General features: G+C 44.3%; 1 protein-coding gene across 1 annotated transcript; it reads left to right on the top strand.

The window, feature by feature from the left end:
- The first annotated feature begins 1,967 nt into the window (after positions 1–1,967).
- On the top strand, positions 1,968–9,725 carry dusp3a (dual specificity phosphatase 3a). Its single transcript, XM_069517414.1, has 3 exons — positions 1,968–2,384; positions 6,506–6,738; positions 8,821–9,725. The coding sequence occupies exons 1-3, from the start codon at positions 2,197–2,199 to the stop codon at positions 9,048–9,050; spliced, it is 651 nt and encodes a 216-aa protein (XP_069373515.1). The 5' UTR covers positions 1,968–2,196; the 3' UTR covers positions 9,051–9,725.
- The last annotated feature ends 11,450 nt before the right edge of the window (positions 9,726–21,175 follow it).

Below are 21,175 nucleotides of genomic sequence, written 5' to 3' on the forward strand. Positions count from 1 at the left end.
GGACTCAGGTGGTGGTCGTCAGATTAACTGGTCGTGTGGCCTCATGAGGGAGAAACTGCCAATAAAAATGCAACTGAATCAATGTTTAGTGTTGACTTGTCTCAGGCAGATGGGACGTGTGGTGACGTCCTATCGCAGAATCTTCCCTTAATTTAGCTGCTCTGCATCTTAATGTCACTTTAAGGCCGCAGACGTTTCTTTCTGTCTTTTTTAAACGGGCAATAAAAAGAAGCGATAGCGTAGATTGTAAACGCAAAACATCACAGCTGCTGATAATAAAATACAACGGCAGGTTTGAAAGAAGATGTAATACAAAATCCAAGATGTTGTGTCACCCGCCAAGAAAATGTTCAATGCCCACACACAGAGATTTGTGCAGCTACTCTCCGTTGACCTTGACCTCGTCTCCCTCACCTGAACTCTGACCATTTCATTCTGATCTGCACGGTTCACATCTGACCTCCGACCTTAACCAGGACCTCAGAAAGCAAGTTCAGCCTCTTCAGGACCGAGAGCTCTGTCCCTGTGAGGTCTGCTGGTCCTGACAGGGTCAGTGTTTGTGCTGGAAGGGTCCTAAAGAGGTAACAAAAAATAAGTACACACACACACACACACAACAGGGAGCTCAAATTTTGTTTCCAGGATCTGTTGTTGCCATGGTATTGCATACATCGCCATGGAAACAGAAATGATGACTGGCATGGGGCTTTAAGTGAAGTGGGTCAAGAGCATCATTTTTGTTTTATATATAATTTATGATATTATGACAGTATCACATGAGAGGTCTCAGTGGGTTTTTAAAACGCTTTGAAATAGTGTTTCAACCTCAGAGTTCAGGCTCCATGAGATGTAATAAACAGCCTCTTTAAGGCTTGTGCTGACATCTAGTGGTGAACAGAGTCACTGCCTCCCTGGTGAGGCGAGGTTGTAGTCTCACACTTCACCACTAGATGCAACCAAATTACAAAAACTCAACCAGTGACACGTATTTCAATGTTTGGATATTTTTATTCTATTGCTGGAAATTATTTGCTCCAGAAAAAAAAGACAATAAATGTAACTGCAGGCTTTTTTCTGATTTTACTGGATCTTTATTATTATAAATATTATAAAGGTGATTTATGAGATAGATAGATAGATAGATAGATAGATAGATAGATAGATAGATAGATAGATAGATAGATAGATAGATGTCACTATTATTATTATCATTATTATTTAGATTTAGGATCCAGATAAAATACAACACAACATAGATCTAAATTCATACAAAATCCCAAAACGTGTATTATTATTATTATTATTATTATTATTGTCCTTTGCCTTCTGAGCTCAAATAAATAGATATATTTTTTAAAACGTCTTCAAACAGTCTGAGTTCAGGAAGACGTTGTTGTCTCAGGAGGGTAAAGTTTATAATGACCACTTGTTGTAGGTCCTGCACAGAAAACATGTCTCCTCCACAAGCAGCTCCTGCACAGAGGAGGAACGTGTTGCTGCTGAGTGTCAGTGTGCTGTTATGAAACATGTGCCATGTGTGTGATGTCGGGATGTTACGAGCAGCACCTGAAGGCAGCACGGTGTCCTGTCCTCCCTGATGTCCCCTTCAGGTTCAGGACAGTCTCCGGAATGTCTGCTGCTGTAGGTGGGGTGTGTCTGCTGGAGACAGTGGACAGAGTCAAGTCACACACCACACACCAGGAAGCTGCACGGGTTCTTCTTCAAAATAAAAGTCCTGAAACTGAACATTTATAATAATAACACAACAATAGAAATAATAATAATAAATGATTTATTTATTCGCGTAGTTATTTAAAGGGAATTCTCAAGAGGCCTCGTAAACCAAAAAACATCAAAAGTAATACAATAAAACAAAAAGTAGAATAAAATGTCAAAACATTAAAGTGTGGCTCAGTGGAAGCTTTTATTGTGAAGGGTTTGACCGGATCCACCTGTTGACGCCACGTCACGCTTGACGGTGTCGGTGATAAACCGGCGGAGCAGCTCGCGCCCCGTCAGACACCTTCAGGGCCGAGGAGGCGGCGCGCGCGCGAACTCACGTGCGGAGCGAAGAATGCAGCTCGCGAGCGTGTCCCCGGATGTGCGCGAGCGTCAGTGAGAGAAAGACAGAAGAGGAGGAGGAAGAAGGAGAAGAAGGAGAAACAGAAGAAGAAGAAGAAGAGGAGGAAGGAGAAGATGAAGAAACACCTGAGTCCAAGCAAACAGCTGCAGCCGCCGCCCGCTCCGGCTGACGTCACGGCCCCGAGCACCGGAGAGGTGACGGTCCAACAACTCAACGAGCTGCTGTCCGACGGCAGCGGCTTCTACAGCCTCCCCACGCAGCACTTCAACGAGGTGTTCCCCAGGATATACATCGGTAACGCGTGAGTCACCCTCCTCCTCCTCCATTTATCCATCCCTCCATCCCTCCATCCCTCCCTCCATGGTGAGATGTCTGACAGGTAGCACCGGTTCTCCGAGACGCTCCCTCTTCTTCATCTTCATCATCCTCCTCCTCCTCCAGACGCGACAATGACAACCGTGTCGCATGTCTGCACGCACGCACGCACGCACTCACTCACTCACGCATGCATGCACACACGCACGCACGCACGCACGCACACAGGGCGGGCTCGTTGTTGTGGCGCCTCCACTTTGTCATCACGACAACAGGCGGTTGTTGTTGTTGTTGTTGTCGTCGTCGTCGACGCACCAGCGGCGACATTGAGCCTCACGCAGCTGGAGGAGGTGCAACAGTGTCACCAAGAGAATCCTGGATATTCTAGAAGTGACCTGTGTCTCCTGAGGGAGTCCCTCCATCATGTCTGCTCCTCCTCCTCCTCCTCCTCCTCATCAGTAGTGTTTCTCTGAACAGAGCTGGACACAGTAACATGCTCCTGTGATGAGGAGGGAACGGGTTTCCAGGCTGTAGATATTGTTAAAATACGTTTCTCAGAAAACTCTACAGCGAATCAGACAAACACAAAGTAAACTTCAACCACTGCACGCGTCCTCATCACGTCTGATTATTGCTAAAGTGTAAAGTTATTTTCCTCGAGTGAGTTACAGAGCTCCGGACGATGTCCTGTAAACAACACACACGCCATGTCCTCCTGCTGCTCCACTCAGGCTCCACCCCTCCACTGATTGTTTTCGGACATTGTCCTGTTGTCATGGACACGTCTGACCAAAACAATCTGCGGCTGCGTTCCACACACGACAAATCACAACTGTGGAAAAAGTCCACGCCCCAATATTTGGGAAATTTAAAAACTTGTAGGAAAGATGTGAGCATGTGTTTATGTTTATTTATTTTCTTACGTCCACTTCCACTTCCCCCCCCCCCCGATCCACATCAAACCTGAAAATAACAGTTTTAAAACCAGTATAATCCGACTTTAACGGAACTAAACTCAAAAACACTGTAGCTCAAATAAATAACACGTTGTTTTCTTTGTGTTTAATCACATTAAACTAATAAATCCCCGTGTGTGAAGCTCTATAACTCCCATGAAGCTGTGAGACTCACACGCAGTGGAGGAGCTGCATTTTCACGTCACACGTGGCAGAAACATAAATCCGTGGTTGTTGGTTGCTATTGGTTTTGTAATGAAAATGCAGAATCCTCAGGAATTTACAGCGTGGCGTTCCACAGGAAACTGTTCCTGGTATTTCCTGCGTGTGTGATCGTGTACGAGAACAATAATCCGCCTTCAAGACAAAGAGACGAAGAAAAACATCTCAGACTTCGCTCATGTCGGCTGCTGATCGAGCCACAGTTTCAAATTAAAGTCATGTTTGAAGAAATCAGGTATGAAACGTTGTCGCCAGGTCACAGTTTGTGATTCAGTGATTCTCTTCAATGTTATGATTTACGATAAATAGACAAACACTAAGATTAAACATTCACACAGGTAAAGCTGGTTGAATCGTGGTTGATGATAAAATAATAGTCCATCATCATTTTATAAACCCTGAACCCGTCACACTGGACCTTTATTTTTATTCTTTATCAAAAATACCCACAAAGCCTTTCCAGGTTTCAAGTGTCAATTTTGTCGGAACACCCGGTGAGAAGCAGCAAAAAAAAAAATTCAAATGTGTTTTATCTGACTTGTAATGTAATATAAGCTTTTACAGAGCCGCTCTTAATCTCACTTTTATGGATTCATGGTAGAGAACCGACCCAGGGGTGAGACAGTGTCTCTGCGCTCTGCATCGTTTGGCTCCAGTCTCTGCCAGCGGAGCGGAGGAAGAAATACAAGCACATTACTGTACCTCAGAGCTACAACAAAATCAATCTGAATGTGCCAACCCGCTCGGCCAAGTCTCCAAACAAAGTGCTGGCGGTCCCGAAGCCTTGGACGAAGCAGATCGCCGCGACGCTGCGGGCGTGAAAGAGAGACTCTGATGTGCGGGGCTGCTCTACGAGAGAGAGGTTTTCATGTCTGATCAAGGAATTATGTTTGACTGATTATGGAGAAAAGAGTTTTTTGCTTTACATTCTCTTATCAAAGGCCATTAGTGGAGTGTTTCAATATTAGAGTACATCACAGAGTGTCCAAACAAGGCCAGCGTACAGAAATCTGATCGCACAAATGGCTCAGCCGGAGAGAAGCGATATTGATTGTTGATTAGAGCCTGAGCCTTGTCCACTGTTCCCACCACTGGGACCCACTGAGCCTTTCTGCTGAGGTTTCGTATTAGTTGCACCTTGTTACAACTGAAACTGTGTAGTTGGCTGATGAAATAGGATCCAAACAGATGCACTGATGCTACAGCAGGATCGAAACGCTGGAGTCTAATTACACGAGTCAAATTAGAGCCGAGAATATTCATTAAACCTGTCAAATGTTCATGAGATCCCGCAGGAGTCAAACCCATTAACCATTTTTAGCTCAAAATATATAGTTTAACTGTGGAGGTTTTTTTAAAATTAGTGTTTTTTCAGGTCAGGTCCAGTTTATTTATGAAGCACATTTATATTAGAGTCGATCAAAGTGCTGTAAAATACAAAAAAAAAGCACGAATAGAGGTTCAAGACAAATCGAATCAAATAGAAATAAAAGGGTAAAAACTCTTCTGTTGTTCGTCAGTCCAGCTGAATGAGACTTTGACTTGCACAGCACCGGTACGAAGCTCTCGTCCCTGAATAAATCACAATATTTCCTGAACTCTTGCCCTGTTTTCAGATCTGTGGCCGTCAGCACTCTGAACCCACCGTGTGCAGTTCAGGGACGGACGTAAGGTGTGGTTGTTTGCTACGAGGAACACTTTGGCTCTTTGTGAAGCTGCTCTTTAATAATGGATGTTGTGGGACTGCAGATCCCAGGGTGAGGAGGAGGAGGAGGAGGTGGAGGAGGCAGGGACTGGCCAGGTAGAGAGGAAGAGAGGGTTTAAACTCAGTTGAACCCAGTGCTGCTCTGCATGGAGTTGCATGGACGTACAGTGAACACATGTTCAGTCATTCATGCACACATGCTTACACTCTATCTTAATGCACACAAACATGTAAGATGGCAGCGTTACTGACCCGTGAGCAGTTGGGTCGCTGCGTTTCTCCTCTTGTGGCTGTAAAGCAAAATGGTGGCAGAGAGGATTTGTTTTATTAGTTCTTGCAGAGGGGGCTTTGCAGGACTTCACCTCCAGGGAGCTGCAGGGTCACCTCGCCTCGCCAGCTCCTTATTGACTGTAAGCAGACACGGCAATAAACGTAGACGTCGCTGCCAGCACACAGGGTTCCGCCTGGAGATTTATGATGCTCACATACGAATAAAGCAAACACAGATCAGATACTTTCATTTGTCATAATTCTGGAATCCACAGCGTCACTAAAGAATCAGATGTGCTTAGCAGCTGCGGCGTGTTTTTTTGTGTTCAACATAAATTCAATTTGGTTAATTAGCGACTCTAAATGCCCCATAGAACTTTAATGTAACGTTTACAAACGAGGCATTTCATTCAGAATCAATGGACGCTGCCAGGTTGGAGCGCAGCAGTGGACACAGGCATTCAGCCAATCAGACGACAGCAGCCAAACGCTGGATTCCCTGTGTGTTAGGTGTATAGTGTGTTTTCTCCGCATGTGGTGCGGATGTGTATTTGTGTCACTATATTTATTATTAATATTCTTAAATAATGAAAATCATTCCTCTAAACAGACAGTGTCTTGTCTTTTGCATTGACGGTTCATCAAACCTGCAGATACCTGGCCTCGTAGCAAGAGACGCTGCGATGCTGCCACATGCATCGTCGTAAAAGATGCAACCTACATTGTTAGGATATCACTTTAAAATAAAAAGTGCTGACGCGCTGTGTTCCTCTCAGAGAAGTATCTGTCAGGTGTTATTATTAGTGCTGTTATTTGTCCGAGATGTCTTGTTCTGCTGCCGTGTGCTCATCACTTTGTGTTGAACAGAAAGTCTTTACGAGAACACAAACTCTGTTTCAGTCTTTGCTTCCATATTGTTCCGCTGTGATCATGGACCTCGTCTCGCCCACGCAGGTTCGTAGCCCAGAATGCCATGCGACTGCAGAAACTCGGAGTGACGCACATCCTCAACGTGGCGGAGGGCACCTCCTTCATGCACGTCAACACCAGTGCGGAGTTTTACGCCGGCACCGGCATCACGTACCACGGCATCAAGGCCAATGACACGGAGCAGTTCCACCTCAGTGCCTTCTTCGAGGAGGGGGCTGATTTTATCGACAAGGCCCTAGCGCACAATAACGGAAAAGGTACGTTTACTTATTCATTTTGTTATGTTATGATTTCGCCCCTGTCCGTTTGTGTCCACGAAACTTGGTGGAAACCTGCAGGACGCGTCAGGGAACAAGTGAACAAACACGTCCCACTGTGTGCGAAATATGCTTGAAAGGAATTTCGTGTCTCGGCTCCAAACATCTTCTATTGTATTTCATATATTTCTGCTTATAGCTTCGTCAGTTTACCTGCGATGAGCAATGGTTCCTTAAAAGTACAGACTGTTGCTGGTCTAACAAAGTGTAGAAGATTTCATGCTCTGTGAGGGTTTCAGTGCTGTGGATCTGTGCAGGGAGATGATGATGATGATGGTGGTGGTGGTGGTGGTGGTGATGGTCCTCAGCGTCTCAGGCTAAATCAGATACACTCCGGAGCCCTGCTCCACATTCCATTATCAGATCACGTCCCTCGTGCACATCACACCTGTAGTGCTAAAGCTCCGCCTCCTTTTTTAAACACTAGCTAAGTTGTGCTCAACAGGAGCTGTGACACAGAATGAAACAGGAAACCACCAGGGAAATTAGACTGAAATCAGACATTTGATATATAAATATTCTACAGCAGATTAATCCCAGGGGACTTCTGTGTTGTAACGAGAGGGTGAAGGAGAAAGGAGTGAAGAGGACGAAGGACGAGCAGAAACAGGAGAAGGTGTCTCACCTCCTGCTGCCTGTGTTTTCTGTAGTTTTCCATTGTGCAACATTATCTTTGACATTTTCTGACCCCTCAGCTTTGAGCAGCCAAAAGGTCACGGCTGCAGGATTTTAACGAGGAAGCGCATCAGTGCATTGTTCGTAAGAATGTCACACTGGGGAATTGGTCGTGTTTACAAACTCCTCCTGCATCTGTGCACAGATTTATAACGAGAACCTCTCAGCAAAATCATCAGCTCATTTAATCCGGAGGAGAAATGTGATTTTAATTCAGAGTTCAAGATGTAGAGACGAACCCACAAAGAAACATCTTGTTCCTTTCAGCATCTTTTAGCTCACGTTTTTTTTGTCTTATAACCTAAAGTTAAGTTTATTCTACCGTCAGTTTGTTTTTATTATTACGTTTTCAGGTTAAAAACTCTCAAATGTTTTGCCTTTTGAACACGTTATCTTAACAACGCCTCGAGAGACTCCTTAGAAATTTGCCACTGATGTTCACTTAGAGTCACAGACCAACTGATCAGGTTTGGGTGGTTAAAGGTCACAGTTACCTGAAACTGCAGGGATCGGTGGAGGCGTATAAAAAGAGTGAGTTAACGTATGAGAGAAGAGAGGAAGAGAAGGACGAAAGGAAAAATTGGCAAGTATTGAGCGACGCAGTGTGTCAAACAAGAGGATACAGTAGAATCAACATTGATCTGTGGCAGGGAGATTAGATACTGAAGAGGTTGTCTCATTGGCAGAGGACAGAGGAGGAGAGGATGGGGGTGGAGAGGAGAGAGGAGGAGTGGAGAGAGGAGGAGTGGATGGAGGGAGATTGTATGACAGCGGAGAGGAGAGCGATGTGAGAATAATACCATGGGAGCGACACGGATCGGTTTCGGGTTTCAGATAAAGTGCAGAATCTGCAGATGTGACCTGAGCCCGACACATCAGCTGCCAAGTGGAATCCCTCCTGAGGTTTCATCTCGTCTTTAAAGAAAGTTACACACAAACAAGACAAACAGGGCGGACAATACAAATACAGGACAGGGATCATACGTGTTGTGTGCTCCCGCAGAGTTGTTCCTTTACGCAGGACGAGGAATCGATGTGAGATGAGGCTGCAGTGAAGATGATTGACTTTGCCGAGTCTGCAGCAGAGGTCAGGTCTTGTATTTGCATCTTCTGGCTCAGAAAGTGCTTCGCTAGACAAGTTTGCTCACAGCATATGTTCCCCAAACTCCTGCTCTCCTTTGTTTCCTTTTTTTAAATTTGTTTTATTGTATTTTTTGTTCTAAGAAACCACCATGACGTCCAAGTCCTGCAGCATTTTCTCATATTTACACGTTGAAATAAAACGTGTATTTATTTATCAGATAAATCTCAACATGCATTTCTGAACTCTGTATCTTTGTCCTGCAGGGAAGGTGTACGTACACTGCAGAGAAGGCTACAGCCGCTCTCCCACCATGGTCGTCGCTTACCTCATGCTCCGCCACAAGATGGACGCCCGGCTGGCGGTGGCCACCGTGAGGCATAAGAGAGAGATCGGTCCCAACGACGGCTTCCTTCGCCAACTGTGCCAACTGAACGAGAAGCTGGCGAAGGAGGGCAAGCTGAACGGCGAGGTGGGAAAACTAAAGACCAAATGATATTAAGAAACCCTCCGCCCCCCCGTCTCCTCCCATCATGCCTTTCACAGGCTTCAGCTGCTCTCGGAGACTGACCCCACCCAGACTAAACCAGCACTCATATGACGCCAGGGGTATTATTCTGAATCACAGACATACATTCATCGATCTGTGTAGATAATTATTCCTCATTCACACACACACATGCACACGCCGTTTCTTTTCTGAATCTTTAGTCCACGTCTCCCTGCTGCTCAGCAGGGGGCATCTGTCCGTCCTCTGCCTTCTCCGACAAAGAGTGTGATCTCAAATACTTCAAACGAACCCCTCAACCCCCCCTTTGTTACCTCTTCACCGAACAGATGCGCAGACGTCTCGCCGCTCGCACCTGAAAGCTCTAAATTTATATCTTTTTTGAGCTGAGCCACTTTAAGCATTCCTCAAGATCCCACAAGTTCAGACGGTGAAAACTTTACCCTGATTTATAAAAAAAACTTGTAAATACAAGATTATAGCACAATCATTCCATAGTTTTCCACTGCCGGGAATGTCAGCGATGTCTCCGCCAGCAGGAGTTCTCTATAGGTTCCAAATAAACTCCTAGATATCGAAAGTCACTGACGCCGAATGTTGCAGACGAAATGAGTCGGATATGTAAATATATGCGAATGGATGGAGGATAAGTCCAAACATTCCAGGAAAACTAAAAGAAAAGCCCCTTAGAGTTAAGTTTGCCCACACAATCTTTAAAATCGTCCTTCCGCGAGGACAGATGTTTGATGCACAAACACAGAAACTCACACTCTGTTCCATCGTAGCTTTGTGAAGAATTTTACTTATTTCATTTTCTGGCCTCTAGTTTGACGGCAGCTGAGTCAGTGAACATCAGAATTAAAAGCATATTTGTCCGCTGACACGATGAGACACAAGCCTTTCACTGACGTATCTGAGTTTTTGGTTGCTGATATGAAAACTTATTTCACAAAACAGACATTTTATACCAAAAAGTTCTATATTGGTTGTATTTGTTATAATTTATATAAGTTTATGGTTAAAGTGTCTAAAATACAAAATTTTAAGGTTAAAATTATAATTATATCAGGTGATATCCATATTTAAATCAAATTGTTTTCCATAATTTTCACTGAGGGCTGTTTTTAGATTCAGGCCACATCCACACGTCCACATTTTAACTTTGAAAACCCGTCAATGCTTCGTTCACGCCTGCCGCCAACACGAAATCTTCTGGAACAGGCGGAAACTGAGGTGTTCGGATACGCATTCGTTTGCTGATTGCTTCTTATCCTTCACAACCTGACTACCAGCAGGGAACGTAAAGCGTTACTACAACTGCAGGTCTACCCTGTTCCTGTTTACACCGACACACGTGTACGCGAATGGTCATGTGTTAGCATTGCGCTAAGAGCTAGCGTGGACGGAGATCGTAAGAAGGATGTTTTAAAACAGAATTTTTATTGGTGTGGATGAAGCCTGAACTTTCGGAAACAGCGACTCACCAGTGTCGTGTACCCCGTGTGGAAAATCATTTTGTCCGTCAACCACCTTCAAACTAGAGGCCTGTAGTTTTAAAAGCAGAAGGATGTCGCCCCCACCTTCACCTGGAAGTTCCAGTCATCACGCCAGAGAGTCGTCCACTGCCAGTTCCCCGACATTCGGCCGGTGTCCGACACTGTTTCATCCACGCAGTCTGTCAGAGGTCCATACACAACATGTCCCACCCTGAGGAGTGTGTGTGTGCGTCGCGCCCGACTTTCACACACACACAGGGTCAAAGCCTTTTTTTTTTCCGTTTGTACGTACTAAAGCATTGCAATATATGTCAATACTCCCATCAGATATATAGAATGTAATCACATATAAATATGACTATTCAGGCTGTAGTTGTTACATATAGTCCAACAGTACATTTTGAGCGACATTGTATTTAGTACTGGGCGTAATACTGTAAACTAGACCTAGTGCCGGGGAGGGGGGAAGTGACGGAGTGCTTTTGAAATCCTGCACCGGGGTCACGACAGCGTTGTTGTTGGAGACGGTTTGTGAGATGGAAAGTCAGAGTCAGTTTCAGTTTGAATATTACAACTGAAAACAGCCACACATCCAAACTTCCTCCAGAATAAACAGCCTGGAGCGTTTGTGTGACCAGAGAGAAAAACGGAAACTAGGTTGTCTCACCTCATTAATGGCACTATTTATTCCTCCTTCGATATATATCTGTATACATATGAATATATACATGTATACTGTATATACATATTTAAGTGTTGACATATATGAATGTATGAGCAATGTGTCTATAACGTGTAGGTATTGTCAGTATGTCCTAATATATCATATAATATTTGTATATGACATCACAGAGTACTCCATTACTTTGTTTCACAGTGAGTTACATGTGCATTGATATTCAGATATGATGTGCATGTAAAGTGTTCTGTGTAATTGTGATATTATTTAACTATCGCAATTGTGCAAAACTCGCTGACCGCAGCAGAGGGGGGTTTTGCGATCTCAGCGGGGGGGGGGGGGGTTAAGTTTCCATGGCAACCGCAGAGTCAGTCACCATAGCTAGCCAGATGCAGGTGGCAGCACAGGATGCAGACGGGTTATCATGCGTATGATCTCTAACGCTCTGATGCCGCAGAGTCTGTGGCTGAGGGACGAGATTTGGGGGCCGGAAGCTTCTTCTGGATTTTCCGATTCTGGTGTTAACCAATCACGTTGCAGCGGGCCTTGGTCGCCTGCAGCTAAACGGCGAAAGAGCAAAAGAGGCGGGACTCATCGAACAAAATGCATCGGCCATCAGCTTTTTTAAAAATCTATCTTCATTCATACGCAGTTATTAACAAGCTCGACGGACCAAACAGTGAACGCAGAGAGTGAACGTCGTCGCCCCCAGAGGCTGATTCGTCATCAGATGATAGGTCCCGAGATTGTCCTGCGTATGACCTCACTGCGTCATCACGGCAAAGGATACGCTCATGCTATCATCTCCTCATGTTTTGCTTCAGAACATTTGTTTTTCTGTCCTGACTGGAGTTTTCCAGGGTCCCGTTCACACAAGGTATTAACGTCCGTCCTGAAAGATCCGATCACAAGTCGGTTCACACCTGAACTCGACGCTGTCCAGTCGTGATCCTGACGGATGTGAATACCAGGTCGGAACGTGGCTTTGAGAACAAAGGGATTCTTCAGCTACACTTCACATTTCAATGCAGTTTTTTTTTGTTTTTTTTAAGTGATTCGCTCATGTTAAGCAGGATGCAGTCACTTAACCATCTCACACACTTGAAAATCTCTCAGATCTGTAACATTACAAACACTCAAACACCCGATTCCTCTGGTTGGGATTCCTGAAACGAGTTAAGAGATCTGAGACCATTGTCAAGCGTCCCTCAGCGCATGTGTCCCTCTGTATTTTCCCATCAGCTCATCACGAACCCCAAAACACACAAACACTGAAGTCGGCCCTTTTTTAAATAGACGATAAAACAAAGAATACTCTACAGACAGAGAACCACTGACCTCTGAGCCCAACGACACACACACACCAAGATTGTGCCAAGTGACCGACCGTATTGTGCAGACGCCATATGTACGTGTTTACGATTGGATGCGTAGTCTTATAAATGAACTGGGGTTTCACTCATCTGAATGTTTCCATCTGCTCTACAATACTGCCCTCCTTCTGAAAACACGAAAAGCAACAACTAGCTCTATACAGTTGGGTAACTTCCTGTTTGGTTTGACAGTCAGTGCGTCTTTGAATTCGGTCCAGGATGAGGGTACGTACTTTATAGCATCAACTGCCTGCACCAACCTGCTTATTGATTCAACCATCGACGGTTTTAGGCTCCTGAGGTATCCATGGTAGAAGTTTTCTGCAAAGTCGTAAAAGTGGTTTCACAGAGCCCGAGCGATTTCTTGATAAACGGACCAATATGAGCCTTTCACAGATATATTGGTCGGTATCAGCTGTTATGTTTGCTGATGTGAAAACTTTCATTTTACAGATCAAACAAAGCAGAAAACATTTATTTCTATATTTGTGTTTTCTTTTCATTTGTAGTTAAATGACACGTTTTGCCGTAACAGCTTGATAACGTCATCTCACGAATCGTAAATTCGTAAACAAACGGACGGTAGTAACAAACGGAAAACTTCTATTATGGCTTCTCTCCTGGCTCAAGTCTAGTTTATGCATCGAGTAACAGACAAACACTGCCACCTGCTGTTCAACAAATCTCGTGGTTTGCACAAGTTTCTTTTTTAATTGCTGAACGACATAGTTACGATCCAGCCCCATGTTTTTTCTTCTTCTCTATATGTGAAATGTAACGTCAGTATAAAGTTTCTTTGAACAAGGTACCAGCATCACTTTGTGGGTTATACTCCAGGTACATTTATGTATTATCGAGAATGTCAAACGTGAAATGCCATTGATGTATATTGTTATATATACTGAGTATGTAACACGCACTAAAGCAAATGTGGATTGCTGCATTTTACTGTCATAACTTGCCTATTACAGTATACAGGTTGTTTGGTTGTGTATGTTCAGCGTTGAAAGTGCGTTCTCTTGACGTTTTCTTTAGATTTGTCCTGTTGCAAGGACTTAAGCTGATTCTACGTTGATTATTTTTGCTTTTTCTAATAAAGAAGGTGAGTTTTTTTGTACCGTTGGAAACCGAGATGTCCACACACGTGATTGTGACCTACTTCTCCAGCTAATTGTCTTCGTCCATGTTGTTTTTAGGACGAGTTATAACGTAATAGTAGCCAGACCTGGGCCAGACTGTAATTGTGATTCATTTATGGTGCTTGTTTAAACCTGAGTTACCGGAGCAGAGAGGGGGATTGAAACCATTCAGCGTTGAGCCAGGTATAGTTGTGTTCTTTATCACAGAAAAGTACATTAAATTGACTTACAAATCACTTCCTGTGATTTCCGTTCCCATGAGGTGCAGCTCAGCCATCTGCGCTGAAGTAGGCAAAAGGCCTGACACGTTAAAACCCTCTCCGTAAATGACAGTTGATATCTTACATCATGGAAACCCATCTGGCTGAACTTATCCGAATTGTCCATGATGCAATGGGCTCCGTTCATCTGGTTCTCCTGAGGGCGTTCAAACAAACACCGGAAATCACTGTTTGGCCCAGGTAAAGTGCTGACTCCAGATCTGTCATCGTCTCCTGGCTCCCATTCTTATAAACGGCTTAAAGCAGGAGTTTTAGCACAAATCAGCCCACTGCCCGACTCACCTCAGAGTCCGTCACACGGTCGACGTCTTCGCTGCATTGCTGCTCATGTACGAATGTCGCAGAGGAAGCTGTTGCGGTGTAGGACCGGCTGTTCATGGGTTACACATCCATTCGTCACCGCCGCCGCCGACATCTCGACGAACACACGACGGCAGTAGAGACACAACACCCCACCCAAAGCCTTACAGTAGAGAGCGATTGTTCAGAGAGTTTTTGAGTTGGTGTATCTCACTTCACGCAGCAGGAAAGGGACGGCTCCCTTACAGAACGAGACATTGTTGAAGTGCACTTGATTTTAAATTGCAATGTTGTTTTTCTTACCTTGGAGAAGTTCCTTCTCTCTTATGTTAAAGAAATAAATGGCTGAAGTATTAACATCTTATCACGTGTGGTTTATTATTGTGACGACCAGAAAACACAATGATTTGGATTTGAGGAGCTGAGAGTATCTGCAAAGTCGTTGTTCTCAGTGTACAGAGAAAAGATCTGAGTTTTATAAACTGCATATGAAATGGTTTTTATATTTTAAACCAGTCTATTTATATTTTCCCAGATGCCCCGGTGTCAGGTTGTCAAACCCGCTCTTTGAAAGTTTGGTGTCAGCAACACCAAAAGAAAAACAGCACAAAGACAGACATGCTCAATTATTCAGTTTTATGCATTCCACATTATTAGGCTGACCTCAGTATGAGACAATCAAAATTAAAAGAATGACCTTAAATAAATTCCCTTAAACCGTGTCCATGTCTTTTCATATTCTGACTTATATAATCAGAAATAACAATAATAAATTATTTCTATAGCCCTTATCTAAACAAGGTTAAACGTGCTGAATTAAATATATATATTATGAAAAAAATATTAATAAAAACAAACCAGTTAAAAAAGTCTTTCCCTTAAAATCATGTTTTAAACAGTGATTTAAAAACCAGTTAAGTTCTGGAAAGTTTAATCTCAGGAATTATCGAACCTCAGGGTCCTGACAGTTAAACCCTTAGTTCAAGCACCTGAACGCACCAGAGTGGAACAATGACGACACAGGAAGCACAGACCTCCGTTCTCTTGTGCCGCTGCACCTCTCTGTCACTAGATGGAGGCAAACACCCGCTCACACTCTACTTTAAACCCCGGCCGTGAGGACAAATGACAAAAATAGACGAACAGAGAGGAACAGAGGGAGTCAGAGAAAGTCAGGAATGACATCAGGAGTGGGAATGAGATGACAGAGCGAGAGGAGAACAGAGGAAGAGCGTCCAAATGCTATTTTATGTTTCACAAGCCTGGACCGGCACACCTGTGATGGAGCGCTCACGCAGCGTGACGTCCAGCAGGGTCAGCGAGGAGGTTCAAACCAATCTGACTCACTCTCTTATACCTTCTCCCTCCACCGCGGTCCCCTCGCACGGCAATTACCGCAGGCCAGCTGTGTGGTCCCTCAGGGGGCCCCAGTAAACCAGGGACCTCCTCCCTGCTCTGGCTGGATTCAAACCATCGCAACGAGTTGAGAATTTCAAATCGATGTGGTAAGAAAAGGGGGGAAACGGCGGACGTATCGAAATAACAGGATCCCTGCTTTAAAAGCCCAGACCTCTGGGCCCGTACGTCCGTAACTGGTGTCTGATTCTGACGGAGAAATATGCCAGGTACAGCTTCCACCAGGGAGACGTGAGGGCCAGGAAGTAGCTGGAGCAAAATGGAGGGATTATGTGTTGTGGCAGGTTATAGGTCCCCCTCTGCCGTTTATTTGAAGGAATCCAGGAGGCTTGTTTCTGAAATCTCATCAATAATGCTCGCAGGCCTCTGTGTGATGAGGTGCCATTTATTCCAGCTATGTGCAGCTTTAAATATTTATAGCCGAGGCCGGAATCCACGCAGACTACTTCCTGTTTGGCAGTCACGTGCACTGGTGGCACTTTAATTATTGATTCAGGTTAGGAAATATTACCATCGTTTTCAAAATGTCAGACTTTGTCTTGTTTTTCCCGGAGATGAAAGCGTTCCCTGCCTCATCGTCTCGTTGCTCAGAGTCTTTCATCGTGTGTGAATAATGTAGCCGCTGATTCTTGTTTATCAAGGGAAATGAGTCATTGGTGCAAAACACGATTTCCAATCAGTTGCAGATATTTTTACCTCAACGAAACCTGAATGTTTCAACCATAATCTAATGAATATGAAGTTATCAGTCCCCTTTGAAACTTTTATTGCTTGTTGACTCATTTGCTCCAGGCTCTCTGATGTCCGCATTGATTTCCAAACCTCCAAAGTCGATCGCATTTTTCTTTTCTTTTTCCTCCCACGTCTTTAGTGTTCATCAAACTACTTAAAATATGATTATAGTCCTCAAATATGCCTGCCTATAATTTTTTTCTTTCCCTCCTCATATGGGCGATTCCTCTTTCAACTTTGGTCTCTCTTTTAATGGCTTTATCAAATAGAAAGCATATGATGTTCCCTTTAAATCCTCATCCTAATATCCCACATTCACATCGGAGGAGGGTGGAGAGGATGGAATTACAGGAGGGCGAAAAGGGAGAAATGCACATCTGCGGCGCAGCACTAATTATTAGGAAATACTGAGAACAAGGGAGAGCGAGGGAGACGGAGAGAATGGGCTCTGGAGCTGAGCGATCCTCAGATCCTCTTCCAAGTGCCTGTGCCCGTGGTGGTGTTGCTTGTTTCATCTCCGTCCCTCAGGCCTTGTTTTACTGCACTTGCTGTGTGCGCACGTGGGTCCTGCAGGGTCCTGCAGGGTCCTGCAGGGTCCTGCAGGGTCCAGTGTTTAGACATCAAACCCACGCAGATATGAGGATAAAAGCTGCCGTGGCAAAGACACGAGTCGGAGATGAAGACTTCAGAGGTGGAGAAACAAGGAGACACAGTTTAGGGGGAAGCGATTGATTACTGCGGAAGGAACAATGTCCGGAACTCATCCATAAGCAAAAACATCATCATTGGGATCTGGTGGCTGCGGTTGCACAGGGACGTTTAATTGCTGTGGAAAGTATTCGGGCGACATTGTTGAAACGCAGGCCTCGTTTGCGACTGTAAAACAGATTTTGCAGCCACACTTAATTGCAAAGCGCTGCACATTATCAACCCGCTGTGTCACCACAAGTACATTATTTCACTCCGTGAGCACGACGCGGAGTTTCAGTGATGAAATGAAAGTTTCCCCTGAGCCGCCACCACAGAAAATAAGTTTTCATGTAAGCGTGCAGATAGAAAACACTGGATTATTCAGTGCTCGACCTGTTGTGCCTGCTCTGGTCTTTACGTTTGAGTGCTACGTTTAATTTAAGCTGCTCCAGATGGGCTGTGCCACTCACTTAGCATCACCTGCTCAGAGTTAACTGCCTCACATTCATAACACAGTCGCTCGTTGAGCTCCACGCTGCAGCAGCTCATTAATAAGAGCGTTATTTTCCTGTAAGTCACGTTTTTTTTTGGAAAAGTTCACCTGAGTCATCCTGAAGGTTTTTTTTACGTTTATTCTAAAAAAGCAGCTTTTCAGTTTTTAGAGGAAGTGAAGTTGTGTCCTGTTCGTGAGAAATCATAAAGCTGTCATGAGTACATAAGACTTCTTCTTTGTAAATATATGCGCAGGACTGTGTAGTACACGTTATATATTCTTACATCACATCAGCACACAGCGCTCCTCTGTGTACACGGATCCACCCTGGGTCCTTTTCATGAAGTAATCAGTCTCCAAAGCGAAGCAGATGAATGTTCTGCTGCCACATCCTCTTGGCCGCACGGCGAAAACAATCATATCTTCGATGCATGCGAGCGTTTCGATCATGAGTAACACACGTGTGGTCAAACTGTGAAGAGGTGCATGAGAGCAGCGTTTCAGCACAAAACAAAATGGCTGGACTTTCTCCAGAAGCTGCACGGTGGGTGGGCCTGGAGCTCACGTCGAGCTGCAGCACCTTTCAACGACGAGCCGAGGCACGACCGCCTTTAATCGCCTCTGCTTTTAATTAACCTTTTATTAGATTAAGGAACACGAGCGCCGGGTTATTCTCACGCGCCCGTTATCTTGTTTTATTAATCTCGTAAAAAGAACGTCAAGTTGCAACTGATTCTCCGTAGAAAGAGACGGAGCGAGTTCTCGCCAGGGAAGGCAGCTCAGCCTGCTTGTGCTTTCATGCTTAATTTACACACCTCGCAAAGTATTCTGGGGGATTTGACAGTGAGAGAAAATGTGAAGGCGTCGCAGTGGAGCAGCAGCAGATTTTTACACCTACATATATCACTTCCACTGATATTCTCTGAAGACGGAGCTTTTTTTTTTTTTTTTTTTCTTCTTACAGCTTGCTGCAATACTTGTCAATCACTCTCTTGGCACCTGAACAGTGTTAAATGTATATGTAACATATAACCAGCACACAGTACATCACAGTACATCACAGTACATCACAGTACATCGCAGTACTGTGCTTGACTGAACTAAAACAGTTAAAGGAGACGTATACTTCTAAATTTAAATTTAAATCTAAATCTGCTCATTACAACAGCAGCCCAGGTGGAAGGATTTGTTATGGGTGAGGAACGAACCCATTAAAGCTCGGTGCGGCTCCAGATCCAGGAATTTGTCGTTACCTTCTTGTTTAACTATCGGGCCTTGGTTGGAGGTTTGTCACGAGACCAAGAACAACCTGTTTGAACCGTGCACCTGACTCTTTGACTCACGATGCACTGTGGGTCTTAACAACAGAGCCTGAAGATGCATTGTCCTAGATGTGACTTAAAGACACAGTGATGCACACAAGACACTTTGTTTTTGTGTTCATGTGTGTTACAGACACGCAAACATCTACTTTGTGCAGCGGATAATTTGTCGGTTAATTTCTCCAGCTGCTAAGAATAGCACCTGCGGCCGGCTGGCAGGCAGCGTGCCGGTGGTGAGCGGTGTGCTGAGAGGCTCGGGGTGGTTAGCAGACAGCTTAGTGTGGTCTCTGAGGTCTGGCCAGACCAGTTCCCACAGCTCCCTCTCCTTGGCTGCGAGGCTGTTTCAATGGGCGTACTTTCTATTTTGATGCTTCTCTGAAAAGCCCAAAGACAAACAATGGAAATGGCTGGATTCTGATTTATAACAGCCAGGGTTAAATCTCCCGGTTTCCCCGAGTGGAAACCACATGAAAGATCAGAGTGGAAGAAGAATCCCACTTTGGACTCCTAGGCTTATCACGTCTCAGCGAGAGCTCGCCGGCAGCAGACGGTCAACTCTGCGTGACCCCCCGCTCCTCTGGAGAAACTGCGAGCAGACGAACGCATTGTGCCAACGGCTCAAAGTCAAGAAAACGAAAATACAAATTACTGGCACCATCCTGAAATCATCCATTTTATAATCTTCTCTTCTCTTTCTCATGTGTCCTCAATCTGTTGCATTAAAAAGCGGATTGTGACTTTATTCCTTCACAATTCTCTCCAGCTGAACGTCGATTTATTTTTTTCACGATGCGACAATGCACAGATTTGGTTCTGGAAAGAGTCGTGCGTACACGAGCGGTTGATAAATCAGTGGTGTGAGTTGCTGGAAAGTGCGGAGGGAGGTAGCCCGTCACACGGTGGGATATACAAAGTGATGCAGAGCAGAAACACTTTCATGTACGTCCAGAGTCAACACACAACAATCCATCAACTTCAGTCCTCTTTGGAGTCACGATTTTTAGATTCTGTGAAGAAATCACGAACATAAAAATACACTTTTGTTTAAGATGATTTTAGTCCAGTGATACTTTCACTTTAACGTATAGAAATAATACATACAGAATGAAAAGGGCAAGTTTGGGTGAGAAAACATTTCAGGTTCAACTAAGATACAATAAAATCTGGATAATAATCTGAATGTAGACATAGAGCCTGTAACTTAATCTGTAATCTTAAATATAGGGAAATAATAATAGCAATACTACAGTAAATATAGCTGAGTGTCCATAGCACAGTCCTTTCGTGATACCGATCTTTGACAAATATAAACAGGACTTTTCCGGAAAAGAAGAAATGTACAATTGTCAAATAAAATACACAAAAACACAAAAAAGAAATGTGACAGATTTACCTGAAATGTAATGTGAAGTTTACTCAGCCCAGAGACTCGTAATGAAAACACTCAGCCATAATGACATGGGGAAAAAAATATTTTCCAACTGAGAGGCTAAAAAACATTTCCTCACAATGATCCCTGTTACCTGATGTTAGCGTGGCGAGGGTCACAGTTCATACAATGCATCACTTGCTCACATTCATAAAGCTTTGACTATAACGTCGTTCTGGGGGTCGGCGTGGAAAAACCAGAAGGTCAAAGTCATTTTGCATAATTGCAGCAGACACTTTCTGAATAATTTACCCTCAAACTCAATTAAATATCGCAGCGTTTCCTCACAATGTCCGTATTTAGTTTCACGAGCCCGTAACTGTGCTGAAATTAAGGGAGAATTTGTTTCTCACCTGTGCGATCGAGCACTTGAACGTGTGCGATGAATCACTGGGACACAAGGAGCTGGAGACGTTCGTTTATGGACTGAAAACAGTTTTTCTCTATTTCCATAAAAAAAAAAAAAAAAAAAAAATCACTCTGCAGTGCTGGAGGCTCTTTTGCAATCTGGTGAGCATCTGATTGTTATTTGGGCCTCGTTGTACTGTTATCATGACGGAAAACACTGCGCTGGGGCCCGAGGGCTCCATACAGAAACCCAGAGAGTTCTAAATTAAGACTGTGACTGACATCCGTCGCAATGTCGGCGAGAAGTCTGTAATCAGAGCTGGCTTTGTGTCGACAGTGGGACCATCCATCGCTCTCCAAAAAACATTCTGGCACAACCTCAGAGCTGGAAGGTTGAAGACAATAGGAGGGAAGA

This window comes from Paralichthys olivaceus, chromosome 21, assembly GCF_024713975.1.
Source record: "Paralichthys olivaceus isolate ysfri-2021 chromosome 21, ASM2471397v2, whole genome shotgun sequence".
Lineage (NCBI taxonomy): Eukaryota > Metazoa > Chordata > Actinopteri > Pleuronectiformes > Paralichthyidae > Paralichthys > Paralichthys olivaceus.

Excerpts from the sequence above, each read along its gene's own strand:
- dusp3a (XM_069517414.1), top strand. The coding sequence starts at position 2,197 with ATGAAGAAACACCTGAGTCCAAGCAAACAGCTGCAGCCGCCGCCCGCT. Across the intron at positions 2,385-6,505 it reads AGGATATACATCGGTAACGC|GTTCGTAGCCCAGAATGCCA; the intron begins GTGAGTCACCCT and ends TCGCCCACGCAG. Across the intron at positions 6,739-8,820 it reads AGCGCACAATAACGGAAAAG|GGAAGGTGTACGTACACTGC; the intron begins GTACGTTTACTT and ends TTTGTCCTGCAG.